The sequence below is a fragment of the Oryza sativa genome, chromosome 10, assembly GCF_034140825.1.
Source record: "Oryza sativa Japonica Group chromosome 10, ASM3414082v1".
Classification (NCBI taxonomy): Eukaryota; Viridiplantae; Streptophyta; class Magnoliopsida; order Poales; family Poaceae; genus Oryza; species Oryza sativa.
The window spans coordinates 13,755,680-13,768,095 of NC_089044.1; the positions used below are offsets into that span (position 1 = coordinate 13,755,680).

The 12,416-nt window shown below is 45.0% G+C and overlaps 2 protein-coding genes across 2 annotated transcripts; one reads left to right on the forward strand and one right to left on the reverse strand.

Annotated features, from left to right (window-relative positions):
• Positions 1 to 719: 719 nt before the first annotated feature.
• On the forward strand, positions 720 to 4,707 carry LOC4348537 (GDSL esterase/lipase At2g27360). Its single transcript, XM_015758150.3, has 5 exons — positions 720 to 1,064; positions 1,467 to 1,682; positions 3,100 to 3,251; positions 3,338 to 3,614; positions 4,148 to 4,707. Exons 1-5 carry the CDS (start codon positions 770 to 772, stop codon positions 4,435 to 4,437), a joined length of 1,230 nt encoding a protein of 409 aa, XP_015613636.2. The 5' UTR covers positions 720 to 769; the 3' UTR covers positions 4,438 to 4,707.
• A 4,028-nt stretch (positions 4,708 to 8,735) lies between these two features.
• LOC4348538 (signal peptide peptidase-like 1) lies at positions 8,736 to 11,219 on the reverse strand. The gene is made up of 4 exons (NM_001423021.1): positions 11,046 to 11,219; positions 10,063 to 10,904; positions 9,225 to 9,425; positions 8,736 to 9,043 (listed from the first exon to the last, which is right to left on the reverse strand). Exons 2-4 carry the CDS (start codon positions 10,858 to 10,860, stop codon positions 8,927 to 8,929), a joined length of 1,116 nt encoding a protein of 371 aa, NP_001409950.1. The 5' UTR covers positions 10,861 to 10,904; positions 11,046 to 11,219; the 3' UTR covers positions 8,736 to 8,926.
• Positions 11,220 to 12,416: the final 1,197 nt, after the last annotated feature.

Here is a 12,416-nt window from a genome sequence, read left to right on the forward strand (position 1 = left end):
CAACGATGCGAGTGAGGCGGCAGATAGGGCGGCCGGCGAGAGAGGGGGCGAGCTCGGCAGCCGGCGTGGGTGACGAGAGAGAAAGGCAGCCGGCGGGAGGAAGCGGCGGTGGGAGGAGGCGGCCGGCGGCGGTGGCGAGCCCAGATCTGGCCCTGTTTTTTTTTTCTTTTTTTTCTTTTTTTCTTTTTTCTATGTGTATTTATAATGGAGGTAGTGGTGTAAAATTGTATTATGTATTAATTTGATGGAGGTATATTCACCATCTCAAGTGAGAGGTGACCACACCTACAAATCCACCATACTTCCTCCAATCAAATAAAAAGTTGGACCGCCAAATCCACCTTTGTCCCGACAACTTCAAAAAAATAGATCGCCATATTCACACAATCAAAAAAAAAAAGACCACCATATCCCATCCAAGCTTGACCGGGAACCAAACACACCCTTACAAAAGCTCTAACCTGACGTAGTGTATCCATAATTTTTTAAAAAACACGTAAAAGCTTTACACGTCGCTATGTTAGAACAGAGTAGACTATTCACTGGAAACTCGCCATCCCTGCAACAGTCGCGATGCATCATGCACCTGCCCTTCTAAATTAACCTTGCACGTGATTAATGCAAATCGGATGATATCTTTTGTGAGTGCGATAGTAGACTGATCAGACTGATGTAGTATCATCCTCCTGGCCCCGCTCAAAGCTCTACAAATACGTACCAACGCGCGCACCGGAGCTTTGCACACGTATACGGGGCAATATCTCCGGCCATGGCGCTGCTCCAACGCCTCCTCGTCGCGCTCCTCCGCGTCCTCGTCGCCGGAGAGCACGCCGCCGGCGACGCCATGCCGTCGCCGGCGTCCGGCGGCGGTGGCGCCGCCGTTAACGTTGAAGCGCGGTACGCGCGCGTGTTCTGCTTCGGCAACTCGCTCACCGACACCGGCAACAACCCCCTCCTCCCGGCCACCGCCGGCGGGCCGTCCACCAGCCCGCCGTACGGGATGACCTTCTTCCACCGCCCCACCGGCCGCTCCTCCGACGGCCGCCTCCTCATCGACTTCATCGGTATCGTTTCATCAAAGAAATCAAACCAGCTAGCTAGCAAAGCATACATATAATCTAAATCTAGCTATATACCCCTTCGTCCTAAATCACAGGATGTAATCTAAATCTAGCTATATACCCCCTTCGTCCTAAATATGTACTCTTTATAAAGAAAATCGAACTAGATAACCTTCAAGTAATAATTATACTAATCATATCTATACTAAGTATTATTTATGATATATCGCTAGTTTTATATTTTAAAGTACATTCATATAATGCTAATTTTATATTTGTTAAGAACATAACACGTAATAAATTAATGGTCGAAACATGTCACTTAGAACATGTAAAAAAATATAGTAGTTTAGGAGAGAGGGAGTATGTTATGTGTGATCCATGGCGTCGCTGGTTGTTTTTCAGTGAAGGCGCTGAGGGCGCCGCAGCCGACGCCGTACCTCGCCGGCAAGACGGCGGCGGATTTGCTGGCCGGGACGAACTTCGCGGTGGGCGGCGCGACGGCGCTCGAGCCGGCGGTGCTCGCGAGAATGGGCATCGTGTCGGCGGTGCCGGTGTCTCTCAGCAACGAGACGCGCTGGTTCCAGGATGCCTTGCAGCTTCTTGCTTCCTCCATCAACGGTAAGAGCGACGGAAGAAGAAGCTGTTCTTTTTTTTAAAAAAAAAAGATGATGTGTTTGCTTGGCAGTGACTTTTCTTCTTGCTGTTATAGGTGACCTAGCTAAACAAATTTAAGGTAAAAATTTTATGCTCCTATATTAACCGACCAAAAGGTATGCCGGTCGAAAATTTTAAACCAATTAATTAAAGAAAACCCAAATCAACTCTTAAGGTATGTAGTAGTAAAAATCAAATTTGTCTACGGCTTACAAGTCAACGAGCAGAAAAGCAAGCAAGTACATATCAAAGAGTGAAGATTTGAATTGATGGATGTAATAGTGTACCGTACGGCCGTACGTACCCCACAACTTTACCACGGTACCGTAACAAAGAGGCATGACTCATTATGACACACCTATTTTAACGAACGGTAAAACCATACATGAATCAAAAAATCAATTTGTTACTGTCATAACGTGTTTATGAGTGTCATAGTATGCTAACTATACTTAAATTATGGTGTTATAATATATAAATAAACAGTTTCGCTATAGATTTTGCCAAAAGTTGTTGGTGTTGTTTGACATCAGTCCTTACACTATAGATTCGCATCTGTTAAAATAATACTCCCTCCATCTATTTTTGATAGGCATATTTCTAAATCTGAAAAAAAATACTTTAATAGACATATTTTAATCCAACCGCATATCCTCTTAATGATTTTCTCGGATTTAATGCGTGACTCTCCATTCTTCCACACAAGATTGGTTACATGGGCATCGAAAAACGTAAATATTAATGAATTGTTTGTTTACGAGGAATAACTAATAGCATATTTAAATGGATGATAAGTAGAATTACTTATCCTTGGTCATTGTGCCAAAATGAAATATAACTATCAAAATTAGATGGAGGGAATACTTATTCTAAAACGGCACATTGCCTCATTTAATTTGGGAAAGATTTGTAAAATCATTACCAAACAAAAGTTTTGGGATTGACCAAAAATTTAAAAATATATTAGTTTTACAAAATTTACCTTTACTTTAGAAAAAAAATGTATTTAGCACACAACAACAACGTGCTACTATAAAAATGATCTTCACACGAGGCCAAAACTAGTTTTTGCATTTGGGTGGAGCACCCGCTTGGAGTTAGGTATGCAAAAATCGGCATTTCAAGTGCGGGCGCCATAACCGTTTGCGAAAAACCATTTTCGCGGATAAGTATAGCCTACCTTGTTTCGCAACCGAAATGAATATGCTCTGTAAAAATTAACAATTTAGAGGGTAAATCACAAATAAACTAAACCCCTAGACAGCTAAAATATTTCTGAATCCTTTGTAATCCATTCTTTTGTAACTGCCTGATCGATCTTGTCAATAATTGTGATGCATATTCCTCTCAAAAATAATTGTGATGCATATGCACCCTACAGCGAGGCGCAGGATCGCCGAGACGTCGCTCTTCTTCTTCGGAGAGATCGGAGTCAACGACTACTTCCTCGCCTTGGCTAGCAACCACACCGTCGAACAGGCGGCGGCGACCTTGGTCCCAGACATCGTCGGCGTCATTCGATCAGCCGTGATCGTAAGATTGAAACACACTCTTCTCCCTAACTTGCATCCTAAGATCGCCGGAAATCGTCAGTTGACTATATATCTAATCGCTCGTAGGACGCCATCGTCGCCGGAGCAAGAACGGTGGTGATCACCGGGATGATACCGCTGGGCTGCGAGCCGCAGCTGCTCGCCCTGTTCCCCGCGGGCTCCGCCGCCGACTACGACCCGGACACCGGCTGCAATGCGCGGTTCAACAAGCTCGCCGAGGTGCACAACCGCGAGCTGACCCGGATGCTCCGGCAGCTCCGGCGCGCGTTCCCCGCCGCCGCCGTCCACTACGCCGACTTCTACCGCCCCGTCACCGCCATCATCGCCTCTCCGGCCAAATACGGTACGGTCAATGGATGTAGGGGCGGATTTCAACCCCCTTTTATTCCTCTTCTCCCTTCTCTTCTTCCTTCCTTCTCTCCTTTTATCAATGGGATCCAACGGGGTAGGGGGAACTCGTGAATTCTCCTAGTACCCAACACTAGATCCGTCCCTGCATAGATGCACGCTGTCACGCTGTTGACTCATGCACACATGAGGTGTTATAGAACGGGCATATATGATGTTTTATACGTGCCGCCGGCTCTAAATATGTTAGTCAGGAAATCTCTTTACCGACCAGACTTCTTTGGACCGTTCAAGTTGGTCAACAATTTTTTTTGTCGATCAACCGCATGCCTCTAAATGTGGTCTTTACCAACCGAGATCATCTGTTAGAGATTTTGTGTCATGGTGTAGTGAAAGGTTGGGTGGGCCAAAAATATCTTATGGGTCGAGTTTATAATTAAGAACCGATACATATAAGACGTAATCTATTTGGATATCTCTATACTATTGACATATAATCATGTGGTACGGTGGCTTATATGCATGCAGGTTTCGGCGACACGCCGTTGGCGGCGTGCTGTGGCGGCGGCGGCAACCCCTACAACTTCGACTTCGCGGCGTTCTGCACCTTGCGGGCGTCGACGCTGTGCGCCGATCCATCCAAGTACGTCTCCTGGGACGGGATCCATTACACGGAAGCGGTGAACAAGTTCGTGGCTCGTTCCATGCTAAGGAGAGCCCTAATACCGATGCCCAAACCCAATCCGTCCTTGTCTATGCCGTTATCAAGTTCACGCGAACATACAGGACAAGAAACCAGCCGGGAGCTCGCTACATAATGAACTATTTGTATGGCATACAAACATGTGTAGCACAGATTTTCCATGCTTTGATAATAAAGAGAGTAAATATTCACGAAACTCTCTCTCTATATATATAGACACTGCGTACAAATTATCATACAAGATTTATGGGCATGTGTGGTACGATAATGTTATAACTGTCTTTAGGCCTGTATTCCACTTAAATTTCTTATTATCCATCAAGTTACCATTTGTAATTCATAGTCATTGAACAACAAATTGTATAGTACTCTCTCTGTCCCTAAATATTTGACGTCGTTGACTTTTTTAAACATGTTTGACCGTTCATCTTATTTAAAAAATTTTGTAAAATATGTAAAACTATATGTATGCATAAAAGTATATTTAACAATAAATCAAATGAAAGGAAACCAATTAATAATTACTTAAATTTTTTGAATAATACAAACGGTCAAACATATTTAAAAAAACCAACAACGTCAAATATTTAGGGACATAGAGAGAATTAGCTTTAGTTTCTTTAAAGCAAAGGAGGGAGTAAATGCTGTTATTATCTAATAGTATAAAATTGGTTGTATAAGATATATACAGATTTTGCATGTAAGTTTTTACAGTTCTGTACATATTGTATTGAGTGGATAATTAAATTAGTTTGTAACTCGGTGTAAATGGCTATAATTATTATTAGTTTTGTACTAACTCCATATGGCATACAAACATCCGTAGTAGTACGGATCGATCTTCCATGATTTCATAATATATATATATATATATATACAGATTTTGCATGTAAGTTTTTACAGTTCTACATATTGTAATTATAATTAGTTTGTAACTCGGTGTAAATGACTATAATTATAGTAATTAGTTCTGTACTATAACTCCATATGTCATCAATAGTGTCTGTCACTAGTAGTTGAAATAGTTTTCGTACATTACTACTCTCCATCCAACCACCCTCACTAGTCACTTAATCGACAAAATTAATACACACGCCATATGCATGGCGCCTAAAATAAACTCGCCAAGGCAAATGGGATTGCAATATGGTCCCATATGGAGCATGCATGGTGAGCACAGTTTCTTGAATCTTGCAATGCCGGCCGGTTTGGAATCTTGCTTGATATTTTCGGACAGAAGTTGATGAAACGATGATTTTGAACATCTCTCTCTAATTCGTTTCATATTATGAGTCACTTTAACTTTCTAACTCAAAATTTTTAAATTCGATCAAGTTTATAGAAACATAGCAACATCTACAATACCAAATTAATTTCATTAAATATTTTGATAGTATGTTTGTTTTATATTGAAAATATTGTTACTTTTTTTCTGTAAATTTAGCTGAACTTAAAGAAGTTTGATTTAAATAAAGTTTCATATTAATTATAAGCTGCTAAAACAAAAATTTAAATTTGATCAAATTTATAAAAACATAGCAACATCTACCAAATTAATTTCATTAAATATTTTGATGGTACGTTTGTTTTGTGTTGAAAATATTGTTATGTTTTTCTATAAATTTAGCTAAACTTAAAGAAGTTTGATTTTAAAAGAGAAAACAAAGCGTCTTATAATATTAAACGGAAAAATATACTTTTCTAAACTTTCAAACCGTCTTGAAAATCCCTCTTTTTTTACTTGAAACTCTTCCAAGAATTTGAATTTGGTGCGGCCCAACTTGTATCAGGACTGGGCTAACTTGGGCTTGTTGTCACCCTCTTTTGGACACGTGGGAGTTTGTTCGTCTTATTCATGGGCTGTGCTGATTTGGGTTAGGAATAAGTTCACCTGAGGTCCCTCAACTTAACAGCGAGATTTTTTAGGTCCCTTAACCACAAAACCAGAAATGTGTACCCCTAAACTCACTCAAACCGTTCACCAGAGGTCCTCAGCAGTATTTTTGTCCGATTTTGCTGACGTGGCATCCTAGTCAGCAAAAAAAAATTAAAAAAACACGTGAGGCCCACATGTCAGCTTCACATCTTTTTTCTCCTCTTTTCTTCTCCTTCTCTCCTCTTCTCTTTTCTTTTCTCTCTATTCTCTTCTCCTTCAGGTTGCGGGCAGAGCAGCCGCGCGCCGTGGCCGCCGTCGTCGCCGGCTCTCCACCGTCGTCGTCGGCTCTCCACCGTCGTCGTCGCCGTGGGCGAGGCTATGCGGTGCGGCCGTCTGGCGGCGGAGCGGAGGCAGCGGGCGGAGCGGCGAGCACGGATGCGGGCGGCGCAGCGGAGGGCGAGCGCGGCAACAGAGCAGCGGAAGGCGCGAGCGCGGCGGCGGGCCGAGCAGTGGAGCGCGAGCAGGCCGCGGAGAGAGGAGCGGAGCGCGAGCGCGGCGGCCAGCGAGTTTGGGAGGGAGGGGGAGGCGGCCGGCGACCAAGAAACAATCGCTTCCTCTGCCTCTTCCCCTTCTCCTGCCGGTGGTGCCTCTCCTAGCATCGTCGGCCACCCCCGGGGGCACGGCGGTGGTGGCGGCCGAGCACGGGGGAGCTCCTCGTCCCATCCACTGTCTTCCGCTTCGCCTAGCTTGCCCTCCGCTGCTTTGCCCACCGCTGCGCTCGCCCGTCGCCGCTCCTCCGCCGCGCTCGCCTTCCGCTGCACCCCCTGCATCCGCGCTCCTCCGCTGCACATAATGGCATATATACATGTGAGTGTGCTCAGCCATATACACATGCTTGGCTAATATATACGTCTGCATGTTATCTGGCGGCAAACCAACAAGAAGCTAGCTAGGCTATAGCTGGTCGTCTCCATGCATGCATATATATGCTTGTACGAAGACACATGTACATGCGGCCATCTGTACCCGACGTATATGAGTATGAGCTACGACGTCAAGTGCTACCACGATGTCGGCGAAGACGACGAGGGTCACCGCGCCCGTGCCGACCACCGTCCACGACGCCGATGGCACGCCGAGCGTGGACACGCTCCTGCTGCAGCTGCGCGAGCTGGGCGTCCGGGAGGACCATGCGATCAGGTCGGCGACGCTGCCGCCACCACCACTGCCGCTGCCGCGGCACAGGAGGAGCGTGAGCGACTAGGGTGCATCGTCAGCCGGCACTTCGAGCCACCTATGCATGGCCACTGCGACGCCTGGCCGATGCCGCCGAACGGCCGCGCCGTGCAGCCTCGCCCACGACGACGACGACGGTGGAGAGCCGACGACGACGGCGGCCACGGCGTGCGGCTGCGCCGCCCGTAGCCTCCGCTCCACCACTGCGCTCCGCTGCCTCCGCTCCGCCGCCGGGCTCGCCCGCCGTCCGCTCCGCCCACAGCCCGCCACTGCTCTGCTGCCGCGCTTGGCCATTGCGGCTGCGCTCGCCGCCAGCTTGAAGGAGAAGAGAGAGGAGAGAAGAGAAAAGAGAAGGAGAAGGAGAAGAAAAGAAAAGAAAAAAATATGTGCAGCTGACATGTGGGCCCCATGTACCTTTTTAATTTTTTTTGCTGACTAGGATGCCACGTCAGCAAAACGGGACAAAAATACTGCCGAGGGACCTCCGGTGAACGGTTTGAGTAAGTTTAGGGGTAGACATTTCTGATTTTGTGGTTAAGGGACCTCAAAAAATCTCGCTGTTAAGTTGAGGGACCTCCGGTGAACTTATTCCTTTGGGTTACCACGTGAAATATTGGAATGTAACATGTGGAAACCACTAGAATTTTTATTTTTTTTAATATAAGAGAACAAAGCATGGATGACAATGCAAGGTGAAAAGAACGGTGATGTATCGGTACGATCAATTTGTTCAGAGTATACTGTGATGGTGAATGGACAGACAAATTAGCATCAGCATACAAATATGTTCCTCTCCATCCTAAAAAAATAAACCTGAAACTGAATATAACATATTTTAGAATAACGAATTTGAAGAGAGGTATGTTCAGATTAGTCACATATAGTATTAGGTTAATTTTTTATAGACGAGGGAGTAACGCTGAAGGCAGGATACTTAAAGCAGATTGATCTTTATTACACTCTTTCCTTAAGAAAATTTAACTATTCTTTTCAGTTAACAAAATGAAATCATAAGAAGCCCTTCTGAACTCTTGATGTAGCTATACAAATCAAACCAATTGAGCTTCGTCAGTTTATTGTAGTCTTCAGAAGAAGACTAATCCAAAGGGTTCATTACTAGAATAAGATTTCCCAAGGATGCATTTGTAAAATAAGCTCTGTAAAATAACTCAGATATGTAAAAAATAAATCAGTTGCAGGGTCTAGCACATGAACACTAAGTCAATTACTGGTGGCATGAGCTATTGCAGTGCCTCAGCATTCAAGTAATTGACCATGACTGAACTGAAACATCGAAGCCATGAGATGAAAGACACCTTTATATTATTGCTAATAAGTGATACATCTTGTTCCCTCTTGCGAGAACAATAGGGTATAACCTTACATCACTGCATTCTACCTTATAAATATTCTCCTTTAGACTATGGCTGAAATAAATTGTAATCAGATTACATCAAGGACGTCGAGACCTTTTTTCACGTCCTGTTGAATTTTAAACCTCCAACAAATGAGCTTTGTCGTTTATAATTGGCCTGGATCCTTCCCATAGCTCCCATAGCTCGTTCCTCAACCATGACATATACATAACAGGCCCAAGCGTTGATGGTACCTGAAGTCACAAACTCTTGTCAGAAACACATATAGTCAACACCATAAGCGTGGCGTCATAGCTTTATAAAAGCTGATCAAACCACACCAATGTGCAAAGTCAAGAAAATATAACTCAGTAGTACAAGGATCATACAGAAATGATGTTTGAAAAGTTGATTCTATCACAAGAGAACACCTACCAGGTACAGTAAAGCAGGCTGGGGAGACTGGGATAAGATCCCAGCAGCCAAAGCCGTTACCAAGCCAACACCATAACCTGTCAGCGCATACCATACATATTTCCGCTGTTTCGAGGGAGGCATGTCTTGTGAAACACTCATGTCTTTGATCTTCCGGTGATCAAATGAGAGTACAAGAGCTAGAAGCATCCCTGGAATGGCCTACACACACAAGTGAAGAACTGATTACAGTTGACTGTTGACACAGTAAAAGCATGAGCAAAGTCAGATGAGCGATGCAGTAATTCATACACAGTATTGTGCATTGTTCCTTGAAAGTCATGTCGTTGTATAATTCAAGTCATGCAACTACTTCATGTCAAATACCAAGGTTGATATGCAAATAGATCAATAATATCAGTGAATATTATGTCTACAAAACAGTGTGTGATAAAGCAAACCAACAACAATGCAGTGACATACATTAGTTTTTAGTGCCACAGTGAAGAGTTTCCAGACATTTCAAGACTTCAATCTGTTTGAACAATCATTGTTTACCTAATCGTGCAACATCTGAAGAATTCAAAAAAGTTGATCTGCCTGGTTTTTAACAGAGTAAACAAACATTTTGTTGCAGAGCAGGTTTTCCTGGTAGTTATAGGATGTGAACGGTGCATATATGCTAACAGAAGTAGCTGAAATGGCAGACATAGCTTGCTGTCAAATAAAAAAAAGAGTAATCTCAAATTACAGTGAAAAAATTATTACAAGGATCTTTTTGTCTTAAACATTGAGTGACCTCGATCTCATTCTTACCAATGCAGTACATAAATAAAAACTGAAATATAAATTAACTTACCATGTCTCCAAGGCCGAGCATCATATAGTCCCCAGGACTGCTTCCTGGAGCAAGCCCACCCATCAAACTCCTGGGGAAGACAAGCTTGACTGGAAGTTCTAGCTTCTTTGTAATCAGCTGCAATCCAGGCAGACTGAGCTTGTTCGCTACCGTGTGAACCGGGTTAGATGCCTTCTGAGTGGCAACGGACACCATAACATTTGCTCCGAAAAACCTCTCCGAGAAGAATACCCAGAAAACGTCGTACACAAACAGGCAGACGAGCAGCAACGCGCAGATCTTTATGTTGGGAAGCCTCACATGGCTGACGAACGCTATGCATATGGATATCCCCAGCAGGTTATTCAACAACCAGTGCCCCGATACCAACCAGGCAACCACCGTGCCGACGCAGATCGCAACCAGCAACCCCTGCAACCGGGTAAACGGCTTCGAGCAGCACCTCGACACGAACGGGTCCCCAACGCCGAGGCGCGACCTGACGCAGTTTACGTACGGCGACAGGCAGAAGAAGAGCGCCATCGCCGACGCCACGGCGGTGAAGGCGGTGACCAGGTGCGACACCGACGAGAACAGGTAGAACATCAGCAGCAGGCTGCAGGAGCTCGCGAGCGGGATCATGAGCGCCTGCGACCGGTCGAGCGTGATGGAGGCCTCGGAGAAGTCGAGGTTCCTCTCCATCTCCCTGCCATGGTCCAGCGCGCGCGACGCCGACGCGTAGGCGACGGAGACGGCGGTCAAGATGAGGGCAAGCGACGCTGGCTCGAGCAAGTAGCTCAGCTTCCACAGCGATTCCATGTGATGTTTTTAGCAGTCTCTATAACATGGCACAATTTTTTTTTCTGGGTGAACGAACGAACTGCTATTAGTATCAAGGTTTAAGGTAAATTGAGAGAACATAGCTTCTAGATCTAGAACTGAAGCTAGGGTTTACGCCCGTGAAATTCGAGAGGATGAGAGAGAGGATGGGTGGATGCTCTCACCAGTATGCGATGCGGCGGAAGAAGCGGGACGAACGGCGCCGGGGGCGGCGGCTGCGGCCCTCCCCTGGTCGCTCGCGGCCGCGGGAGGGATGGGGATCGGCGCAGGCGGCCGAGGGGAAAGGGAAGTATCCTCCAGCCGCACGACGCTTTCCTCTGCCTTGTTTGGCACAATTTACGTAGGGATGCCCGGGAGTATGAGATATTTGGTATCTTTCCTAACTTTTTGGTATTGATTTTTATTTCTTTTTTCAAGTAATTTTTTGTATTATACTCAGAAAAAAAAATGTCCGTGTGTTATTGGGAGTTGGGAAATAACTTGAAACATTAGTATTGCTGTACAGTATAATTAAAAAAAGTTAATCAAAATCTTTTCTTAGCTTTGAGCAAAAGCTCATTATTTTTTTTTCCTTTTCAGCTCTAACACTGTCAGTTCTCTCCTACCTTTCTCCACTCGACCTACCTCTCTTTTCTTCGGCCTAGCCCACAAGTGGAGCCGTGGGCCCAGCTAGCACAGTCGGCTGCCCACGCGCTTCTGTAGCGTCTTCAACCTCTGGAAGATAATCCCATGTGCCTGCACGATGCTGGAGCCAGTTCTCCCTCATCAAATCCGGCAAGTCTTTCTCAATCACCTAAAATTGATTGAGGACTTTTGATCCACTCGATCTCCTCTTTCTGGTTTCCCCAAAATCGGAGCGAATCCACAAAACTCAGATAAAAAGGGCCAGGAGAAGCTCGTCGACCGGCCATCATTGGTGACCGTTCAACAGACATTAAATTTGGCGAATTAAAGCCGAATTTAAAGGAGAAATCATGGGGAAAATGACGAGGGAGGATAAGGAAATCAATTTTTGCAATCAATTGGAGGAGGAAACGCATGCGTAGGTAGATCGATGTGGCGGCGGCGCTAGGGTTCGGCCTGGGCGGCGGCTAGAGATTAAATCCGGTGAATTAAAGTCAAATTAAAAGGGGAAAATGATGACGGAGGAGTGGGAAATCAATTTTTGCAATCAATTAGAAGAGAAAACACATGCGGAGACAGATCGATATGGTGGCGGCGGCGGAGACTGAAGGCATGTGCCTATCGAGCGACGTACGGACGATGTACAAAGAAAAGAAATACAAAATCCTTATGTATTTTTTATTAGGTATAGAATTACTTCCTTCATCCCTGCAGCTATTTTTGGACAGAGGGAGTACCATTTCCTATGCGTTGCTGTCGGAGCCCAAGCTCTAATAACGAAAACTAGTGGAACTCCATTTTAGATTCAGTTAGGGAACATGTGTGCAGTTGCTAAGTCCGAGACATGTGAGACAGTGGGAAGCAGAGTGGTGAAAATGTAATACCCTACTCTAGTTTCATTCTTCTTTGGA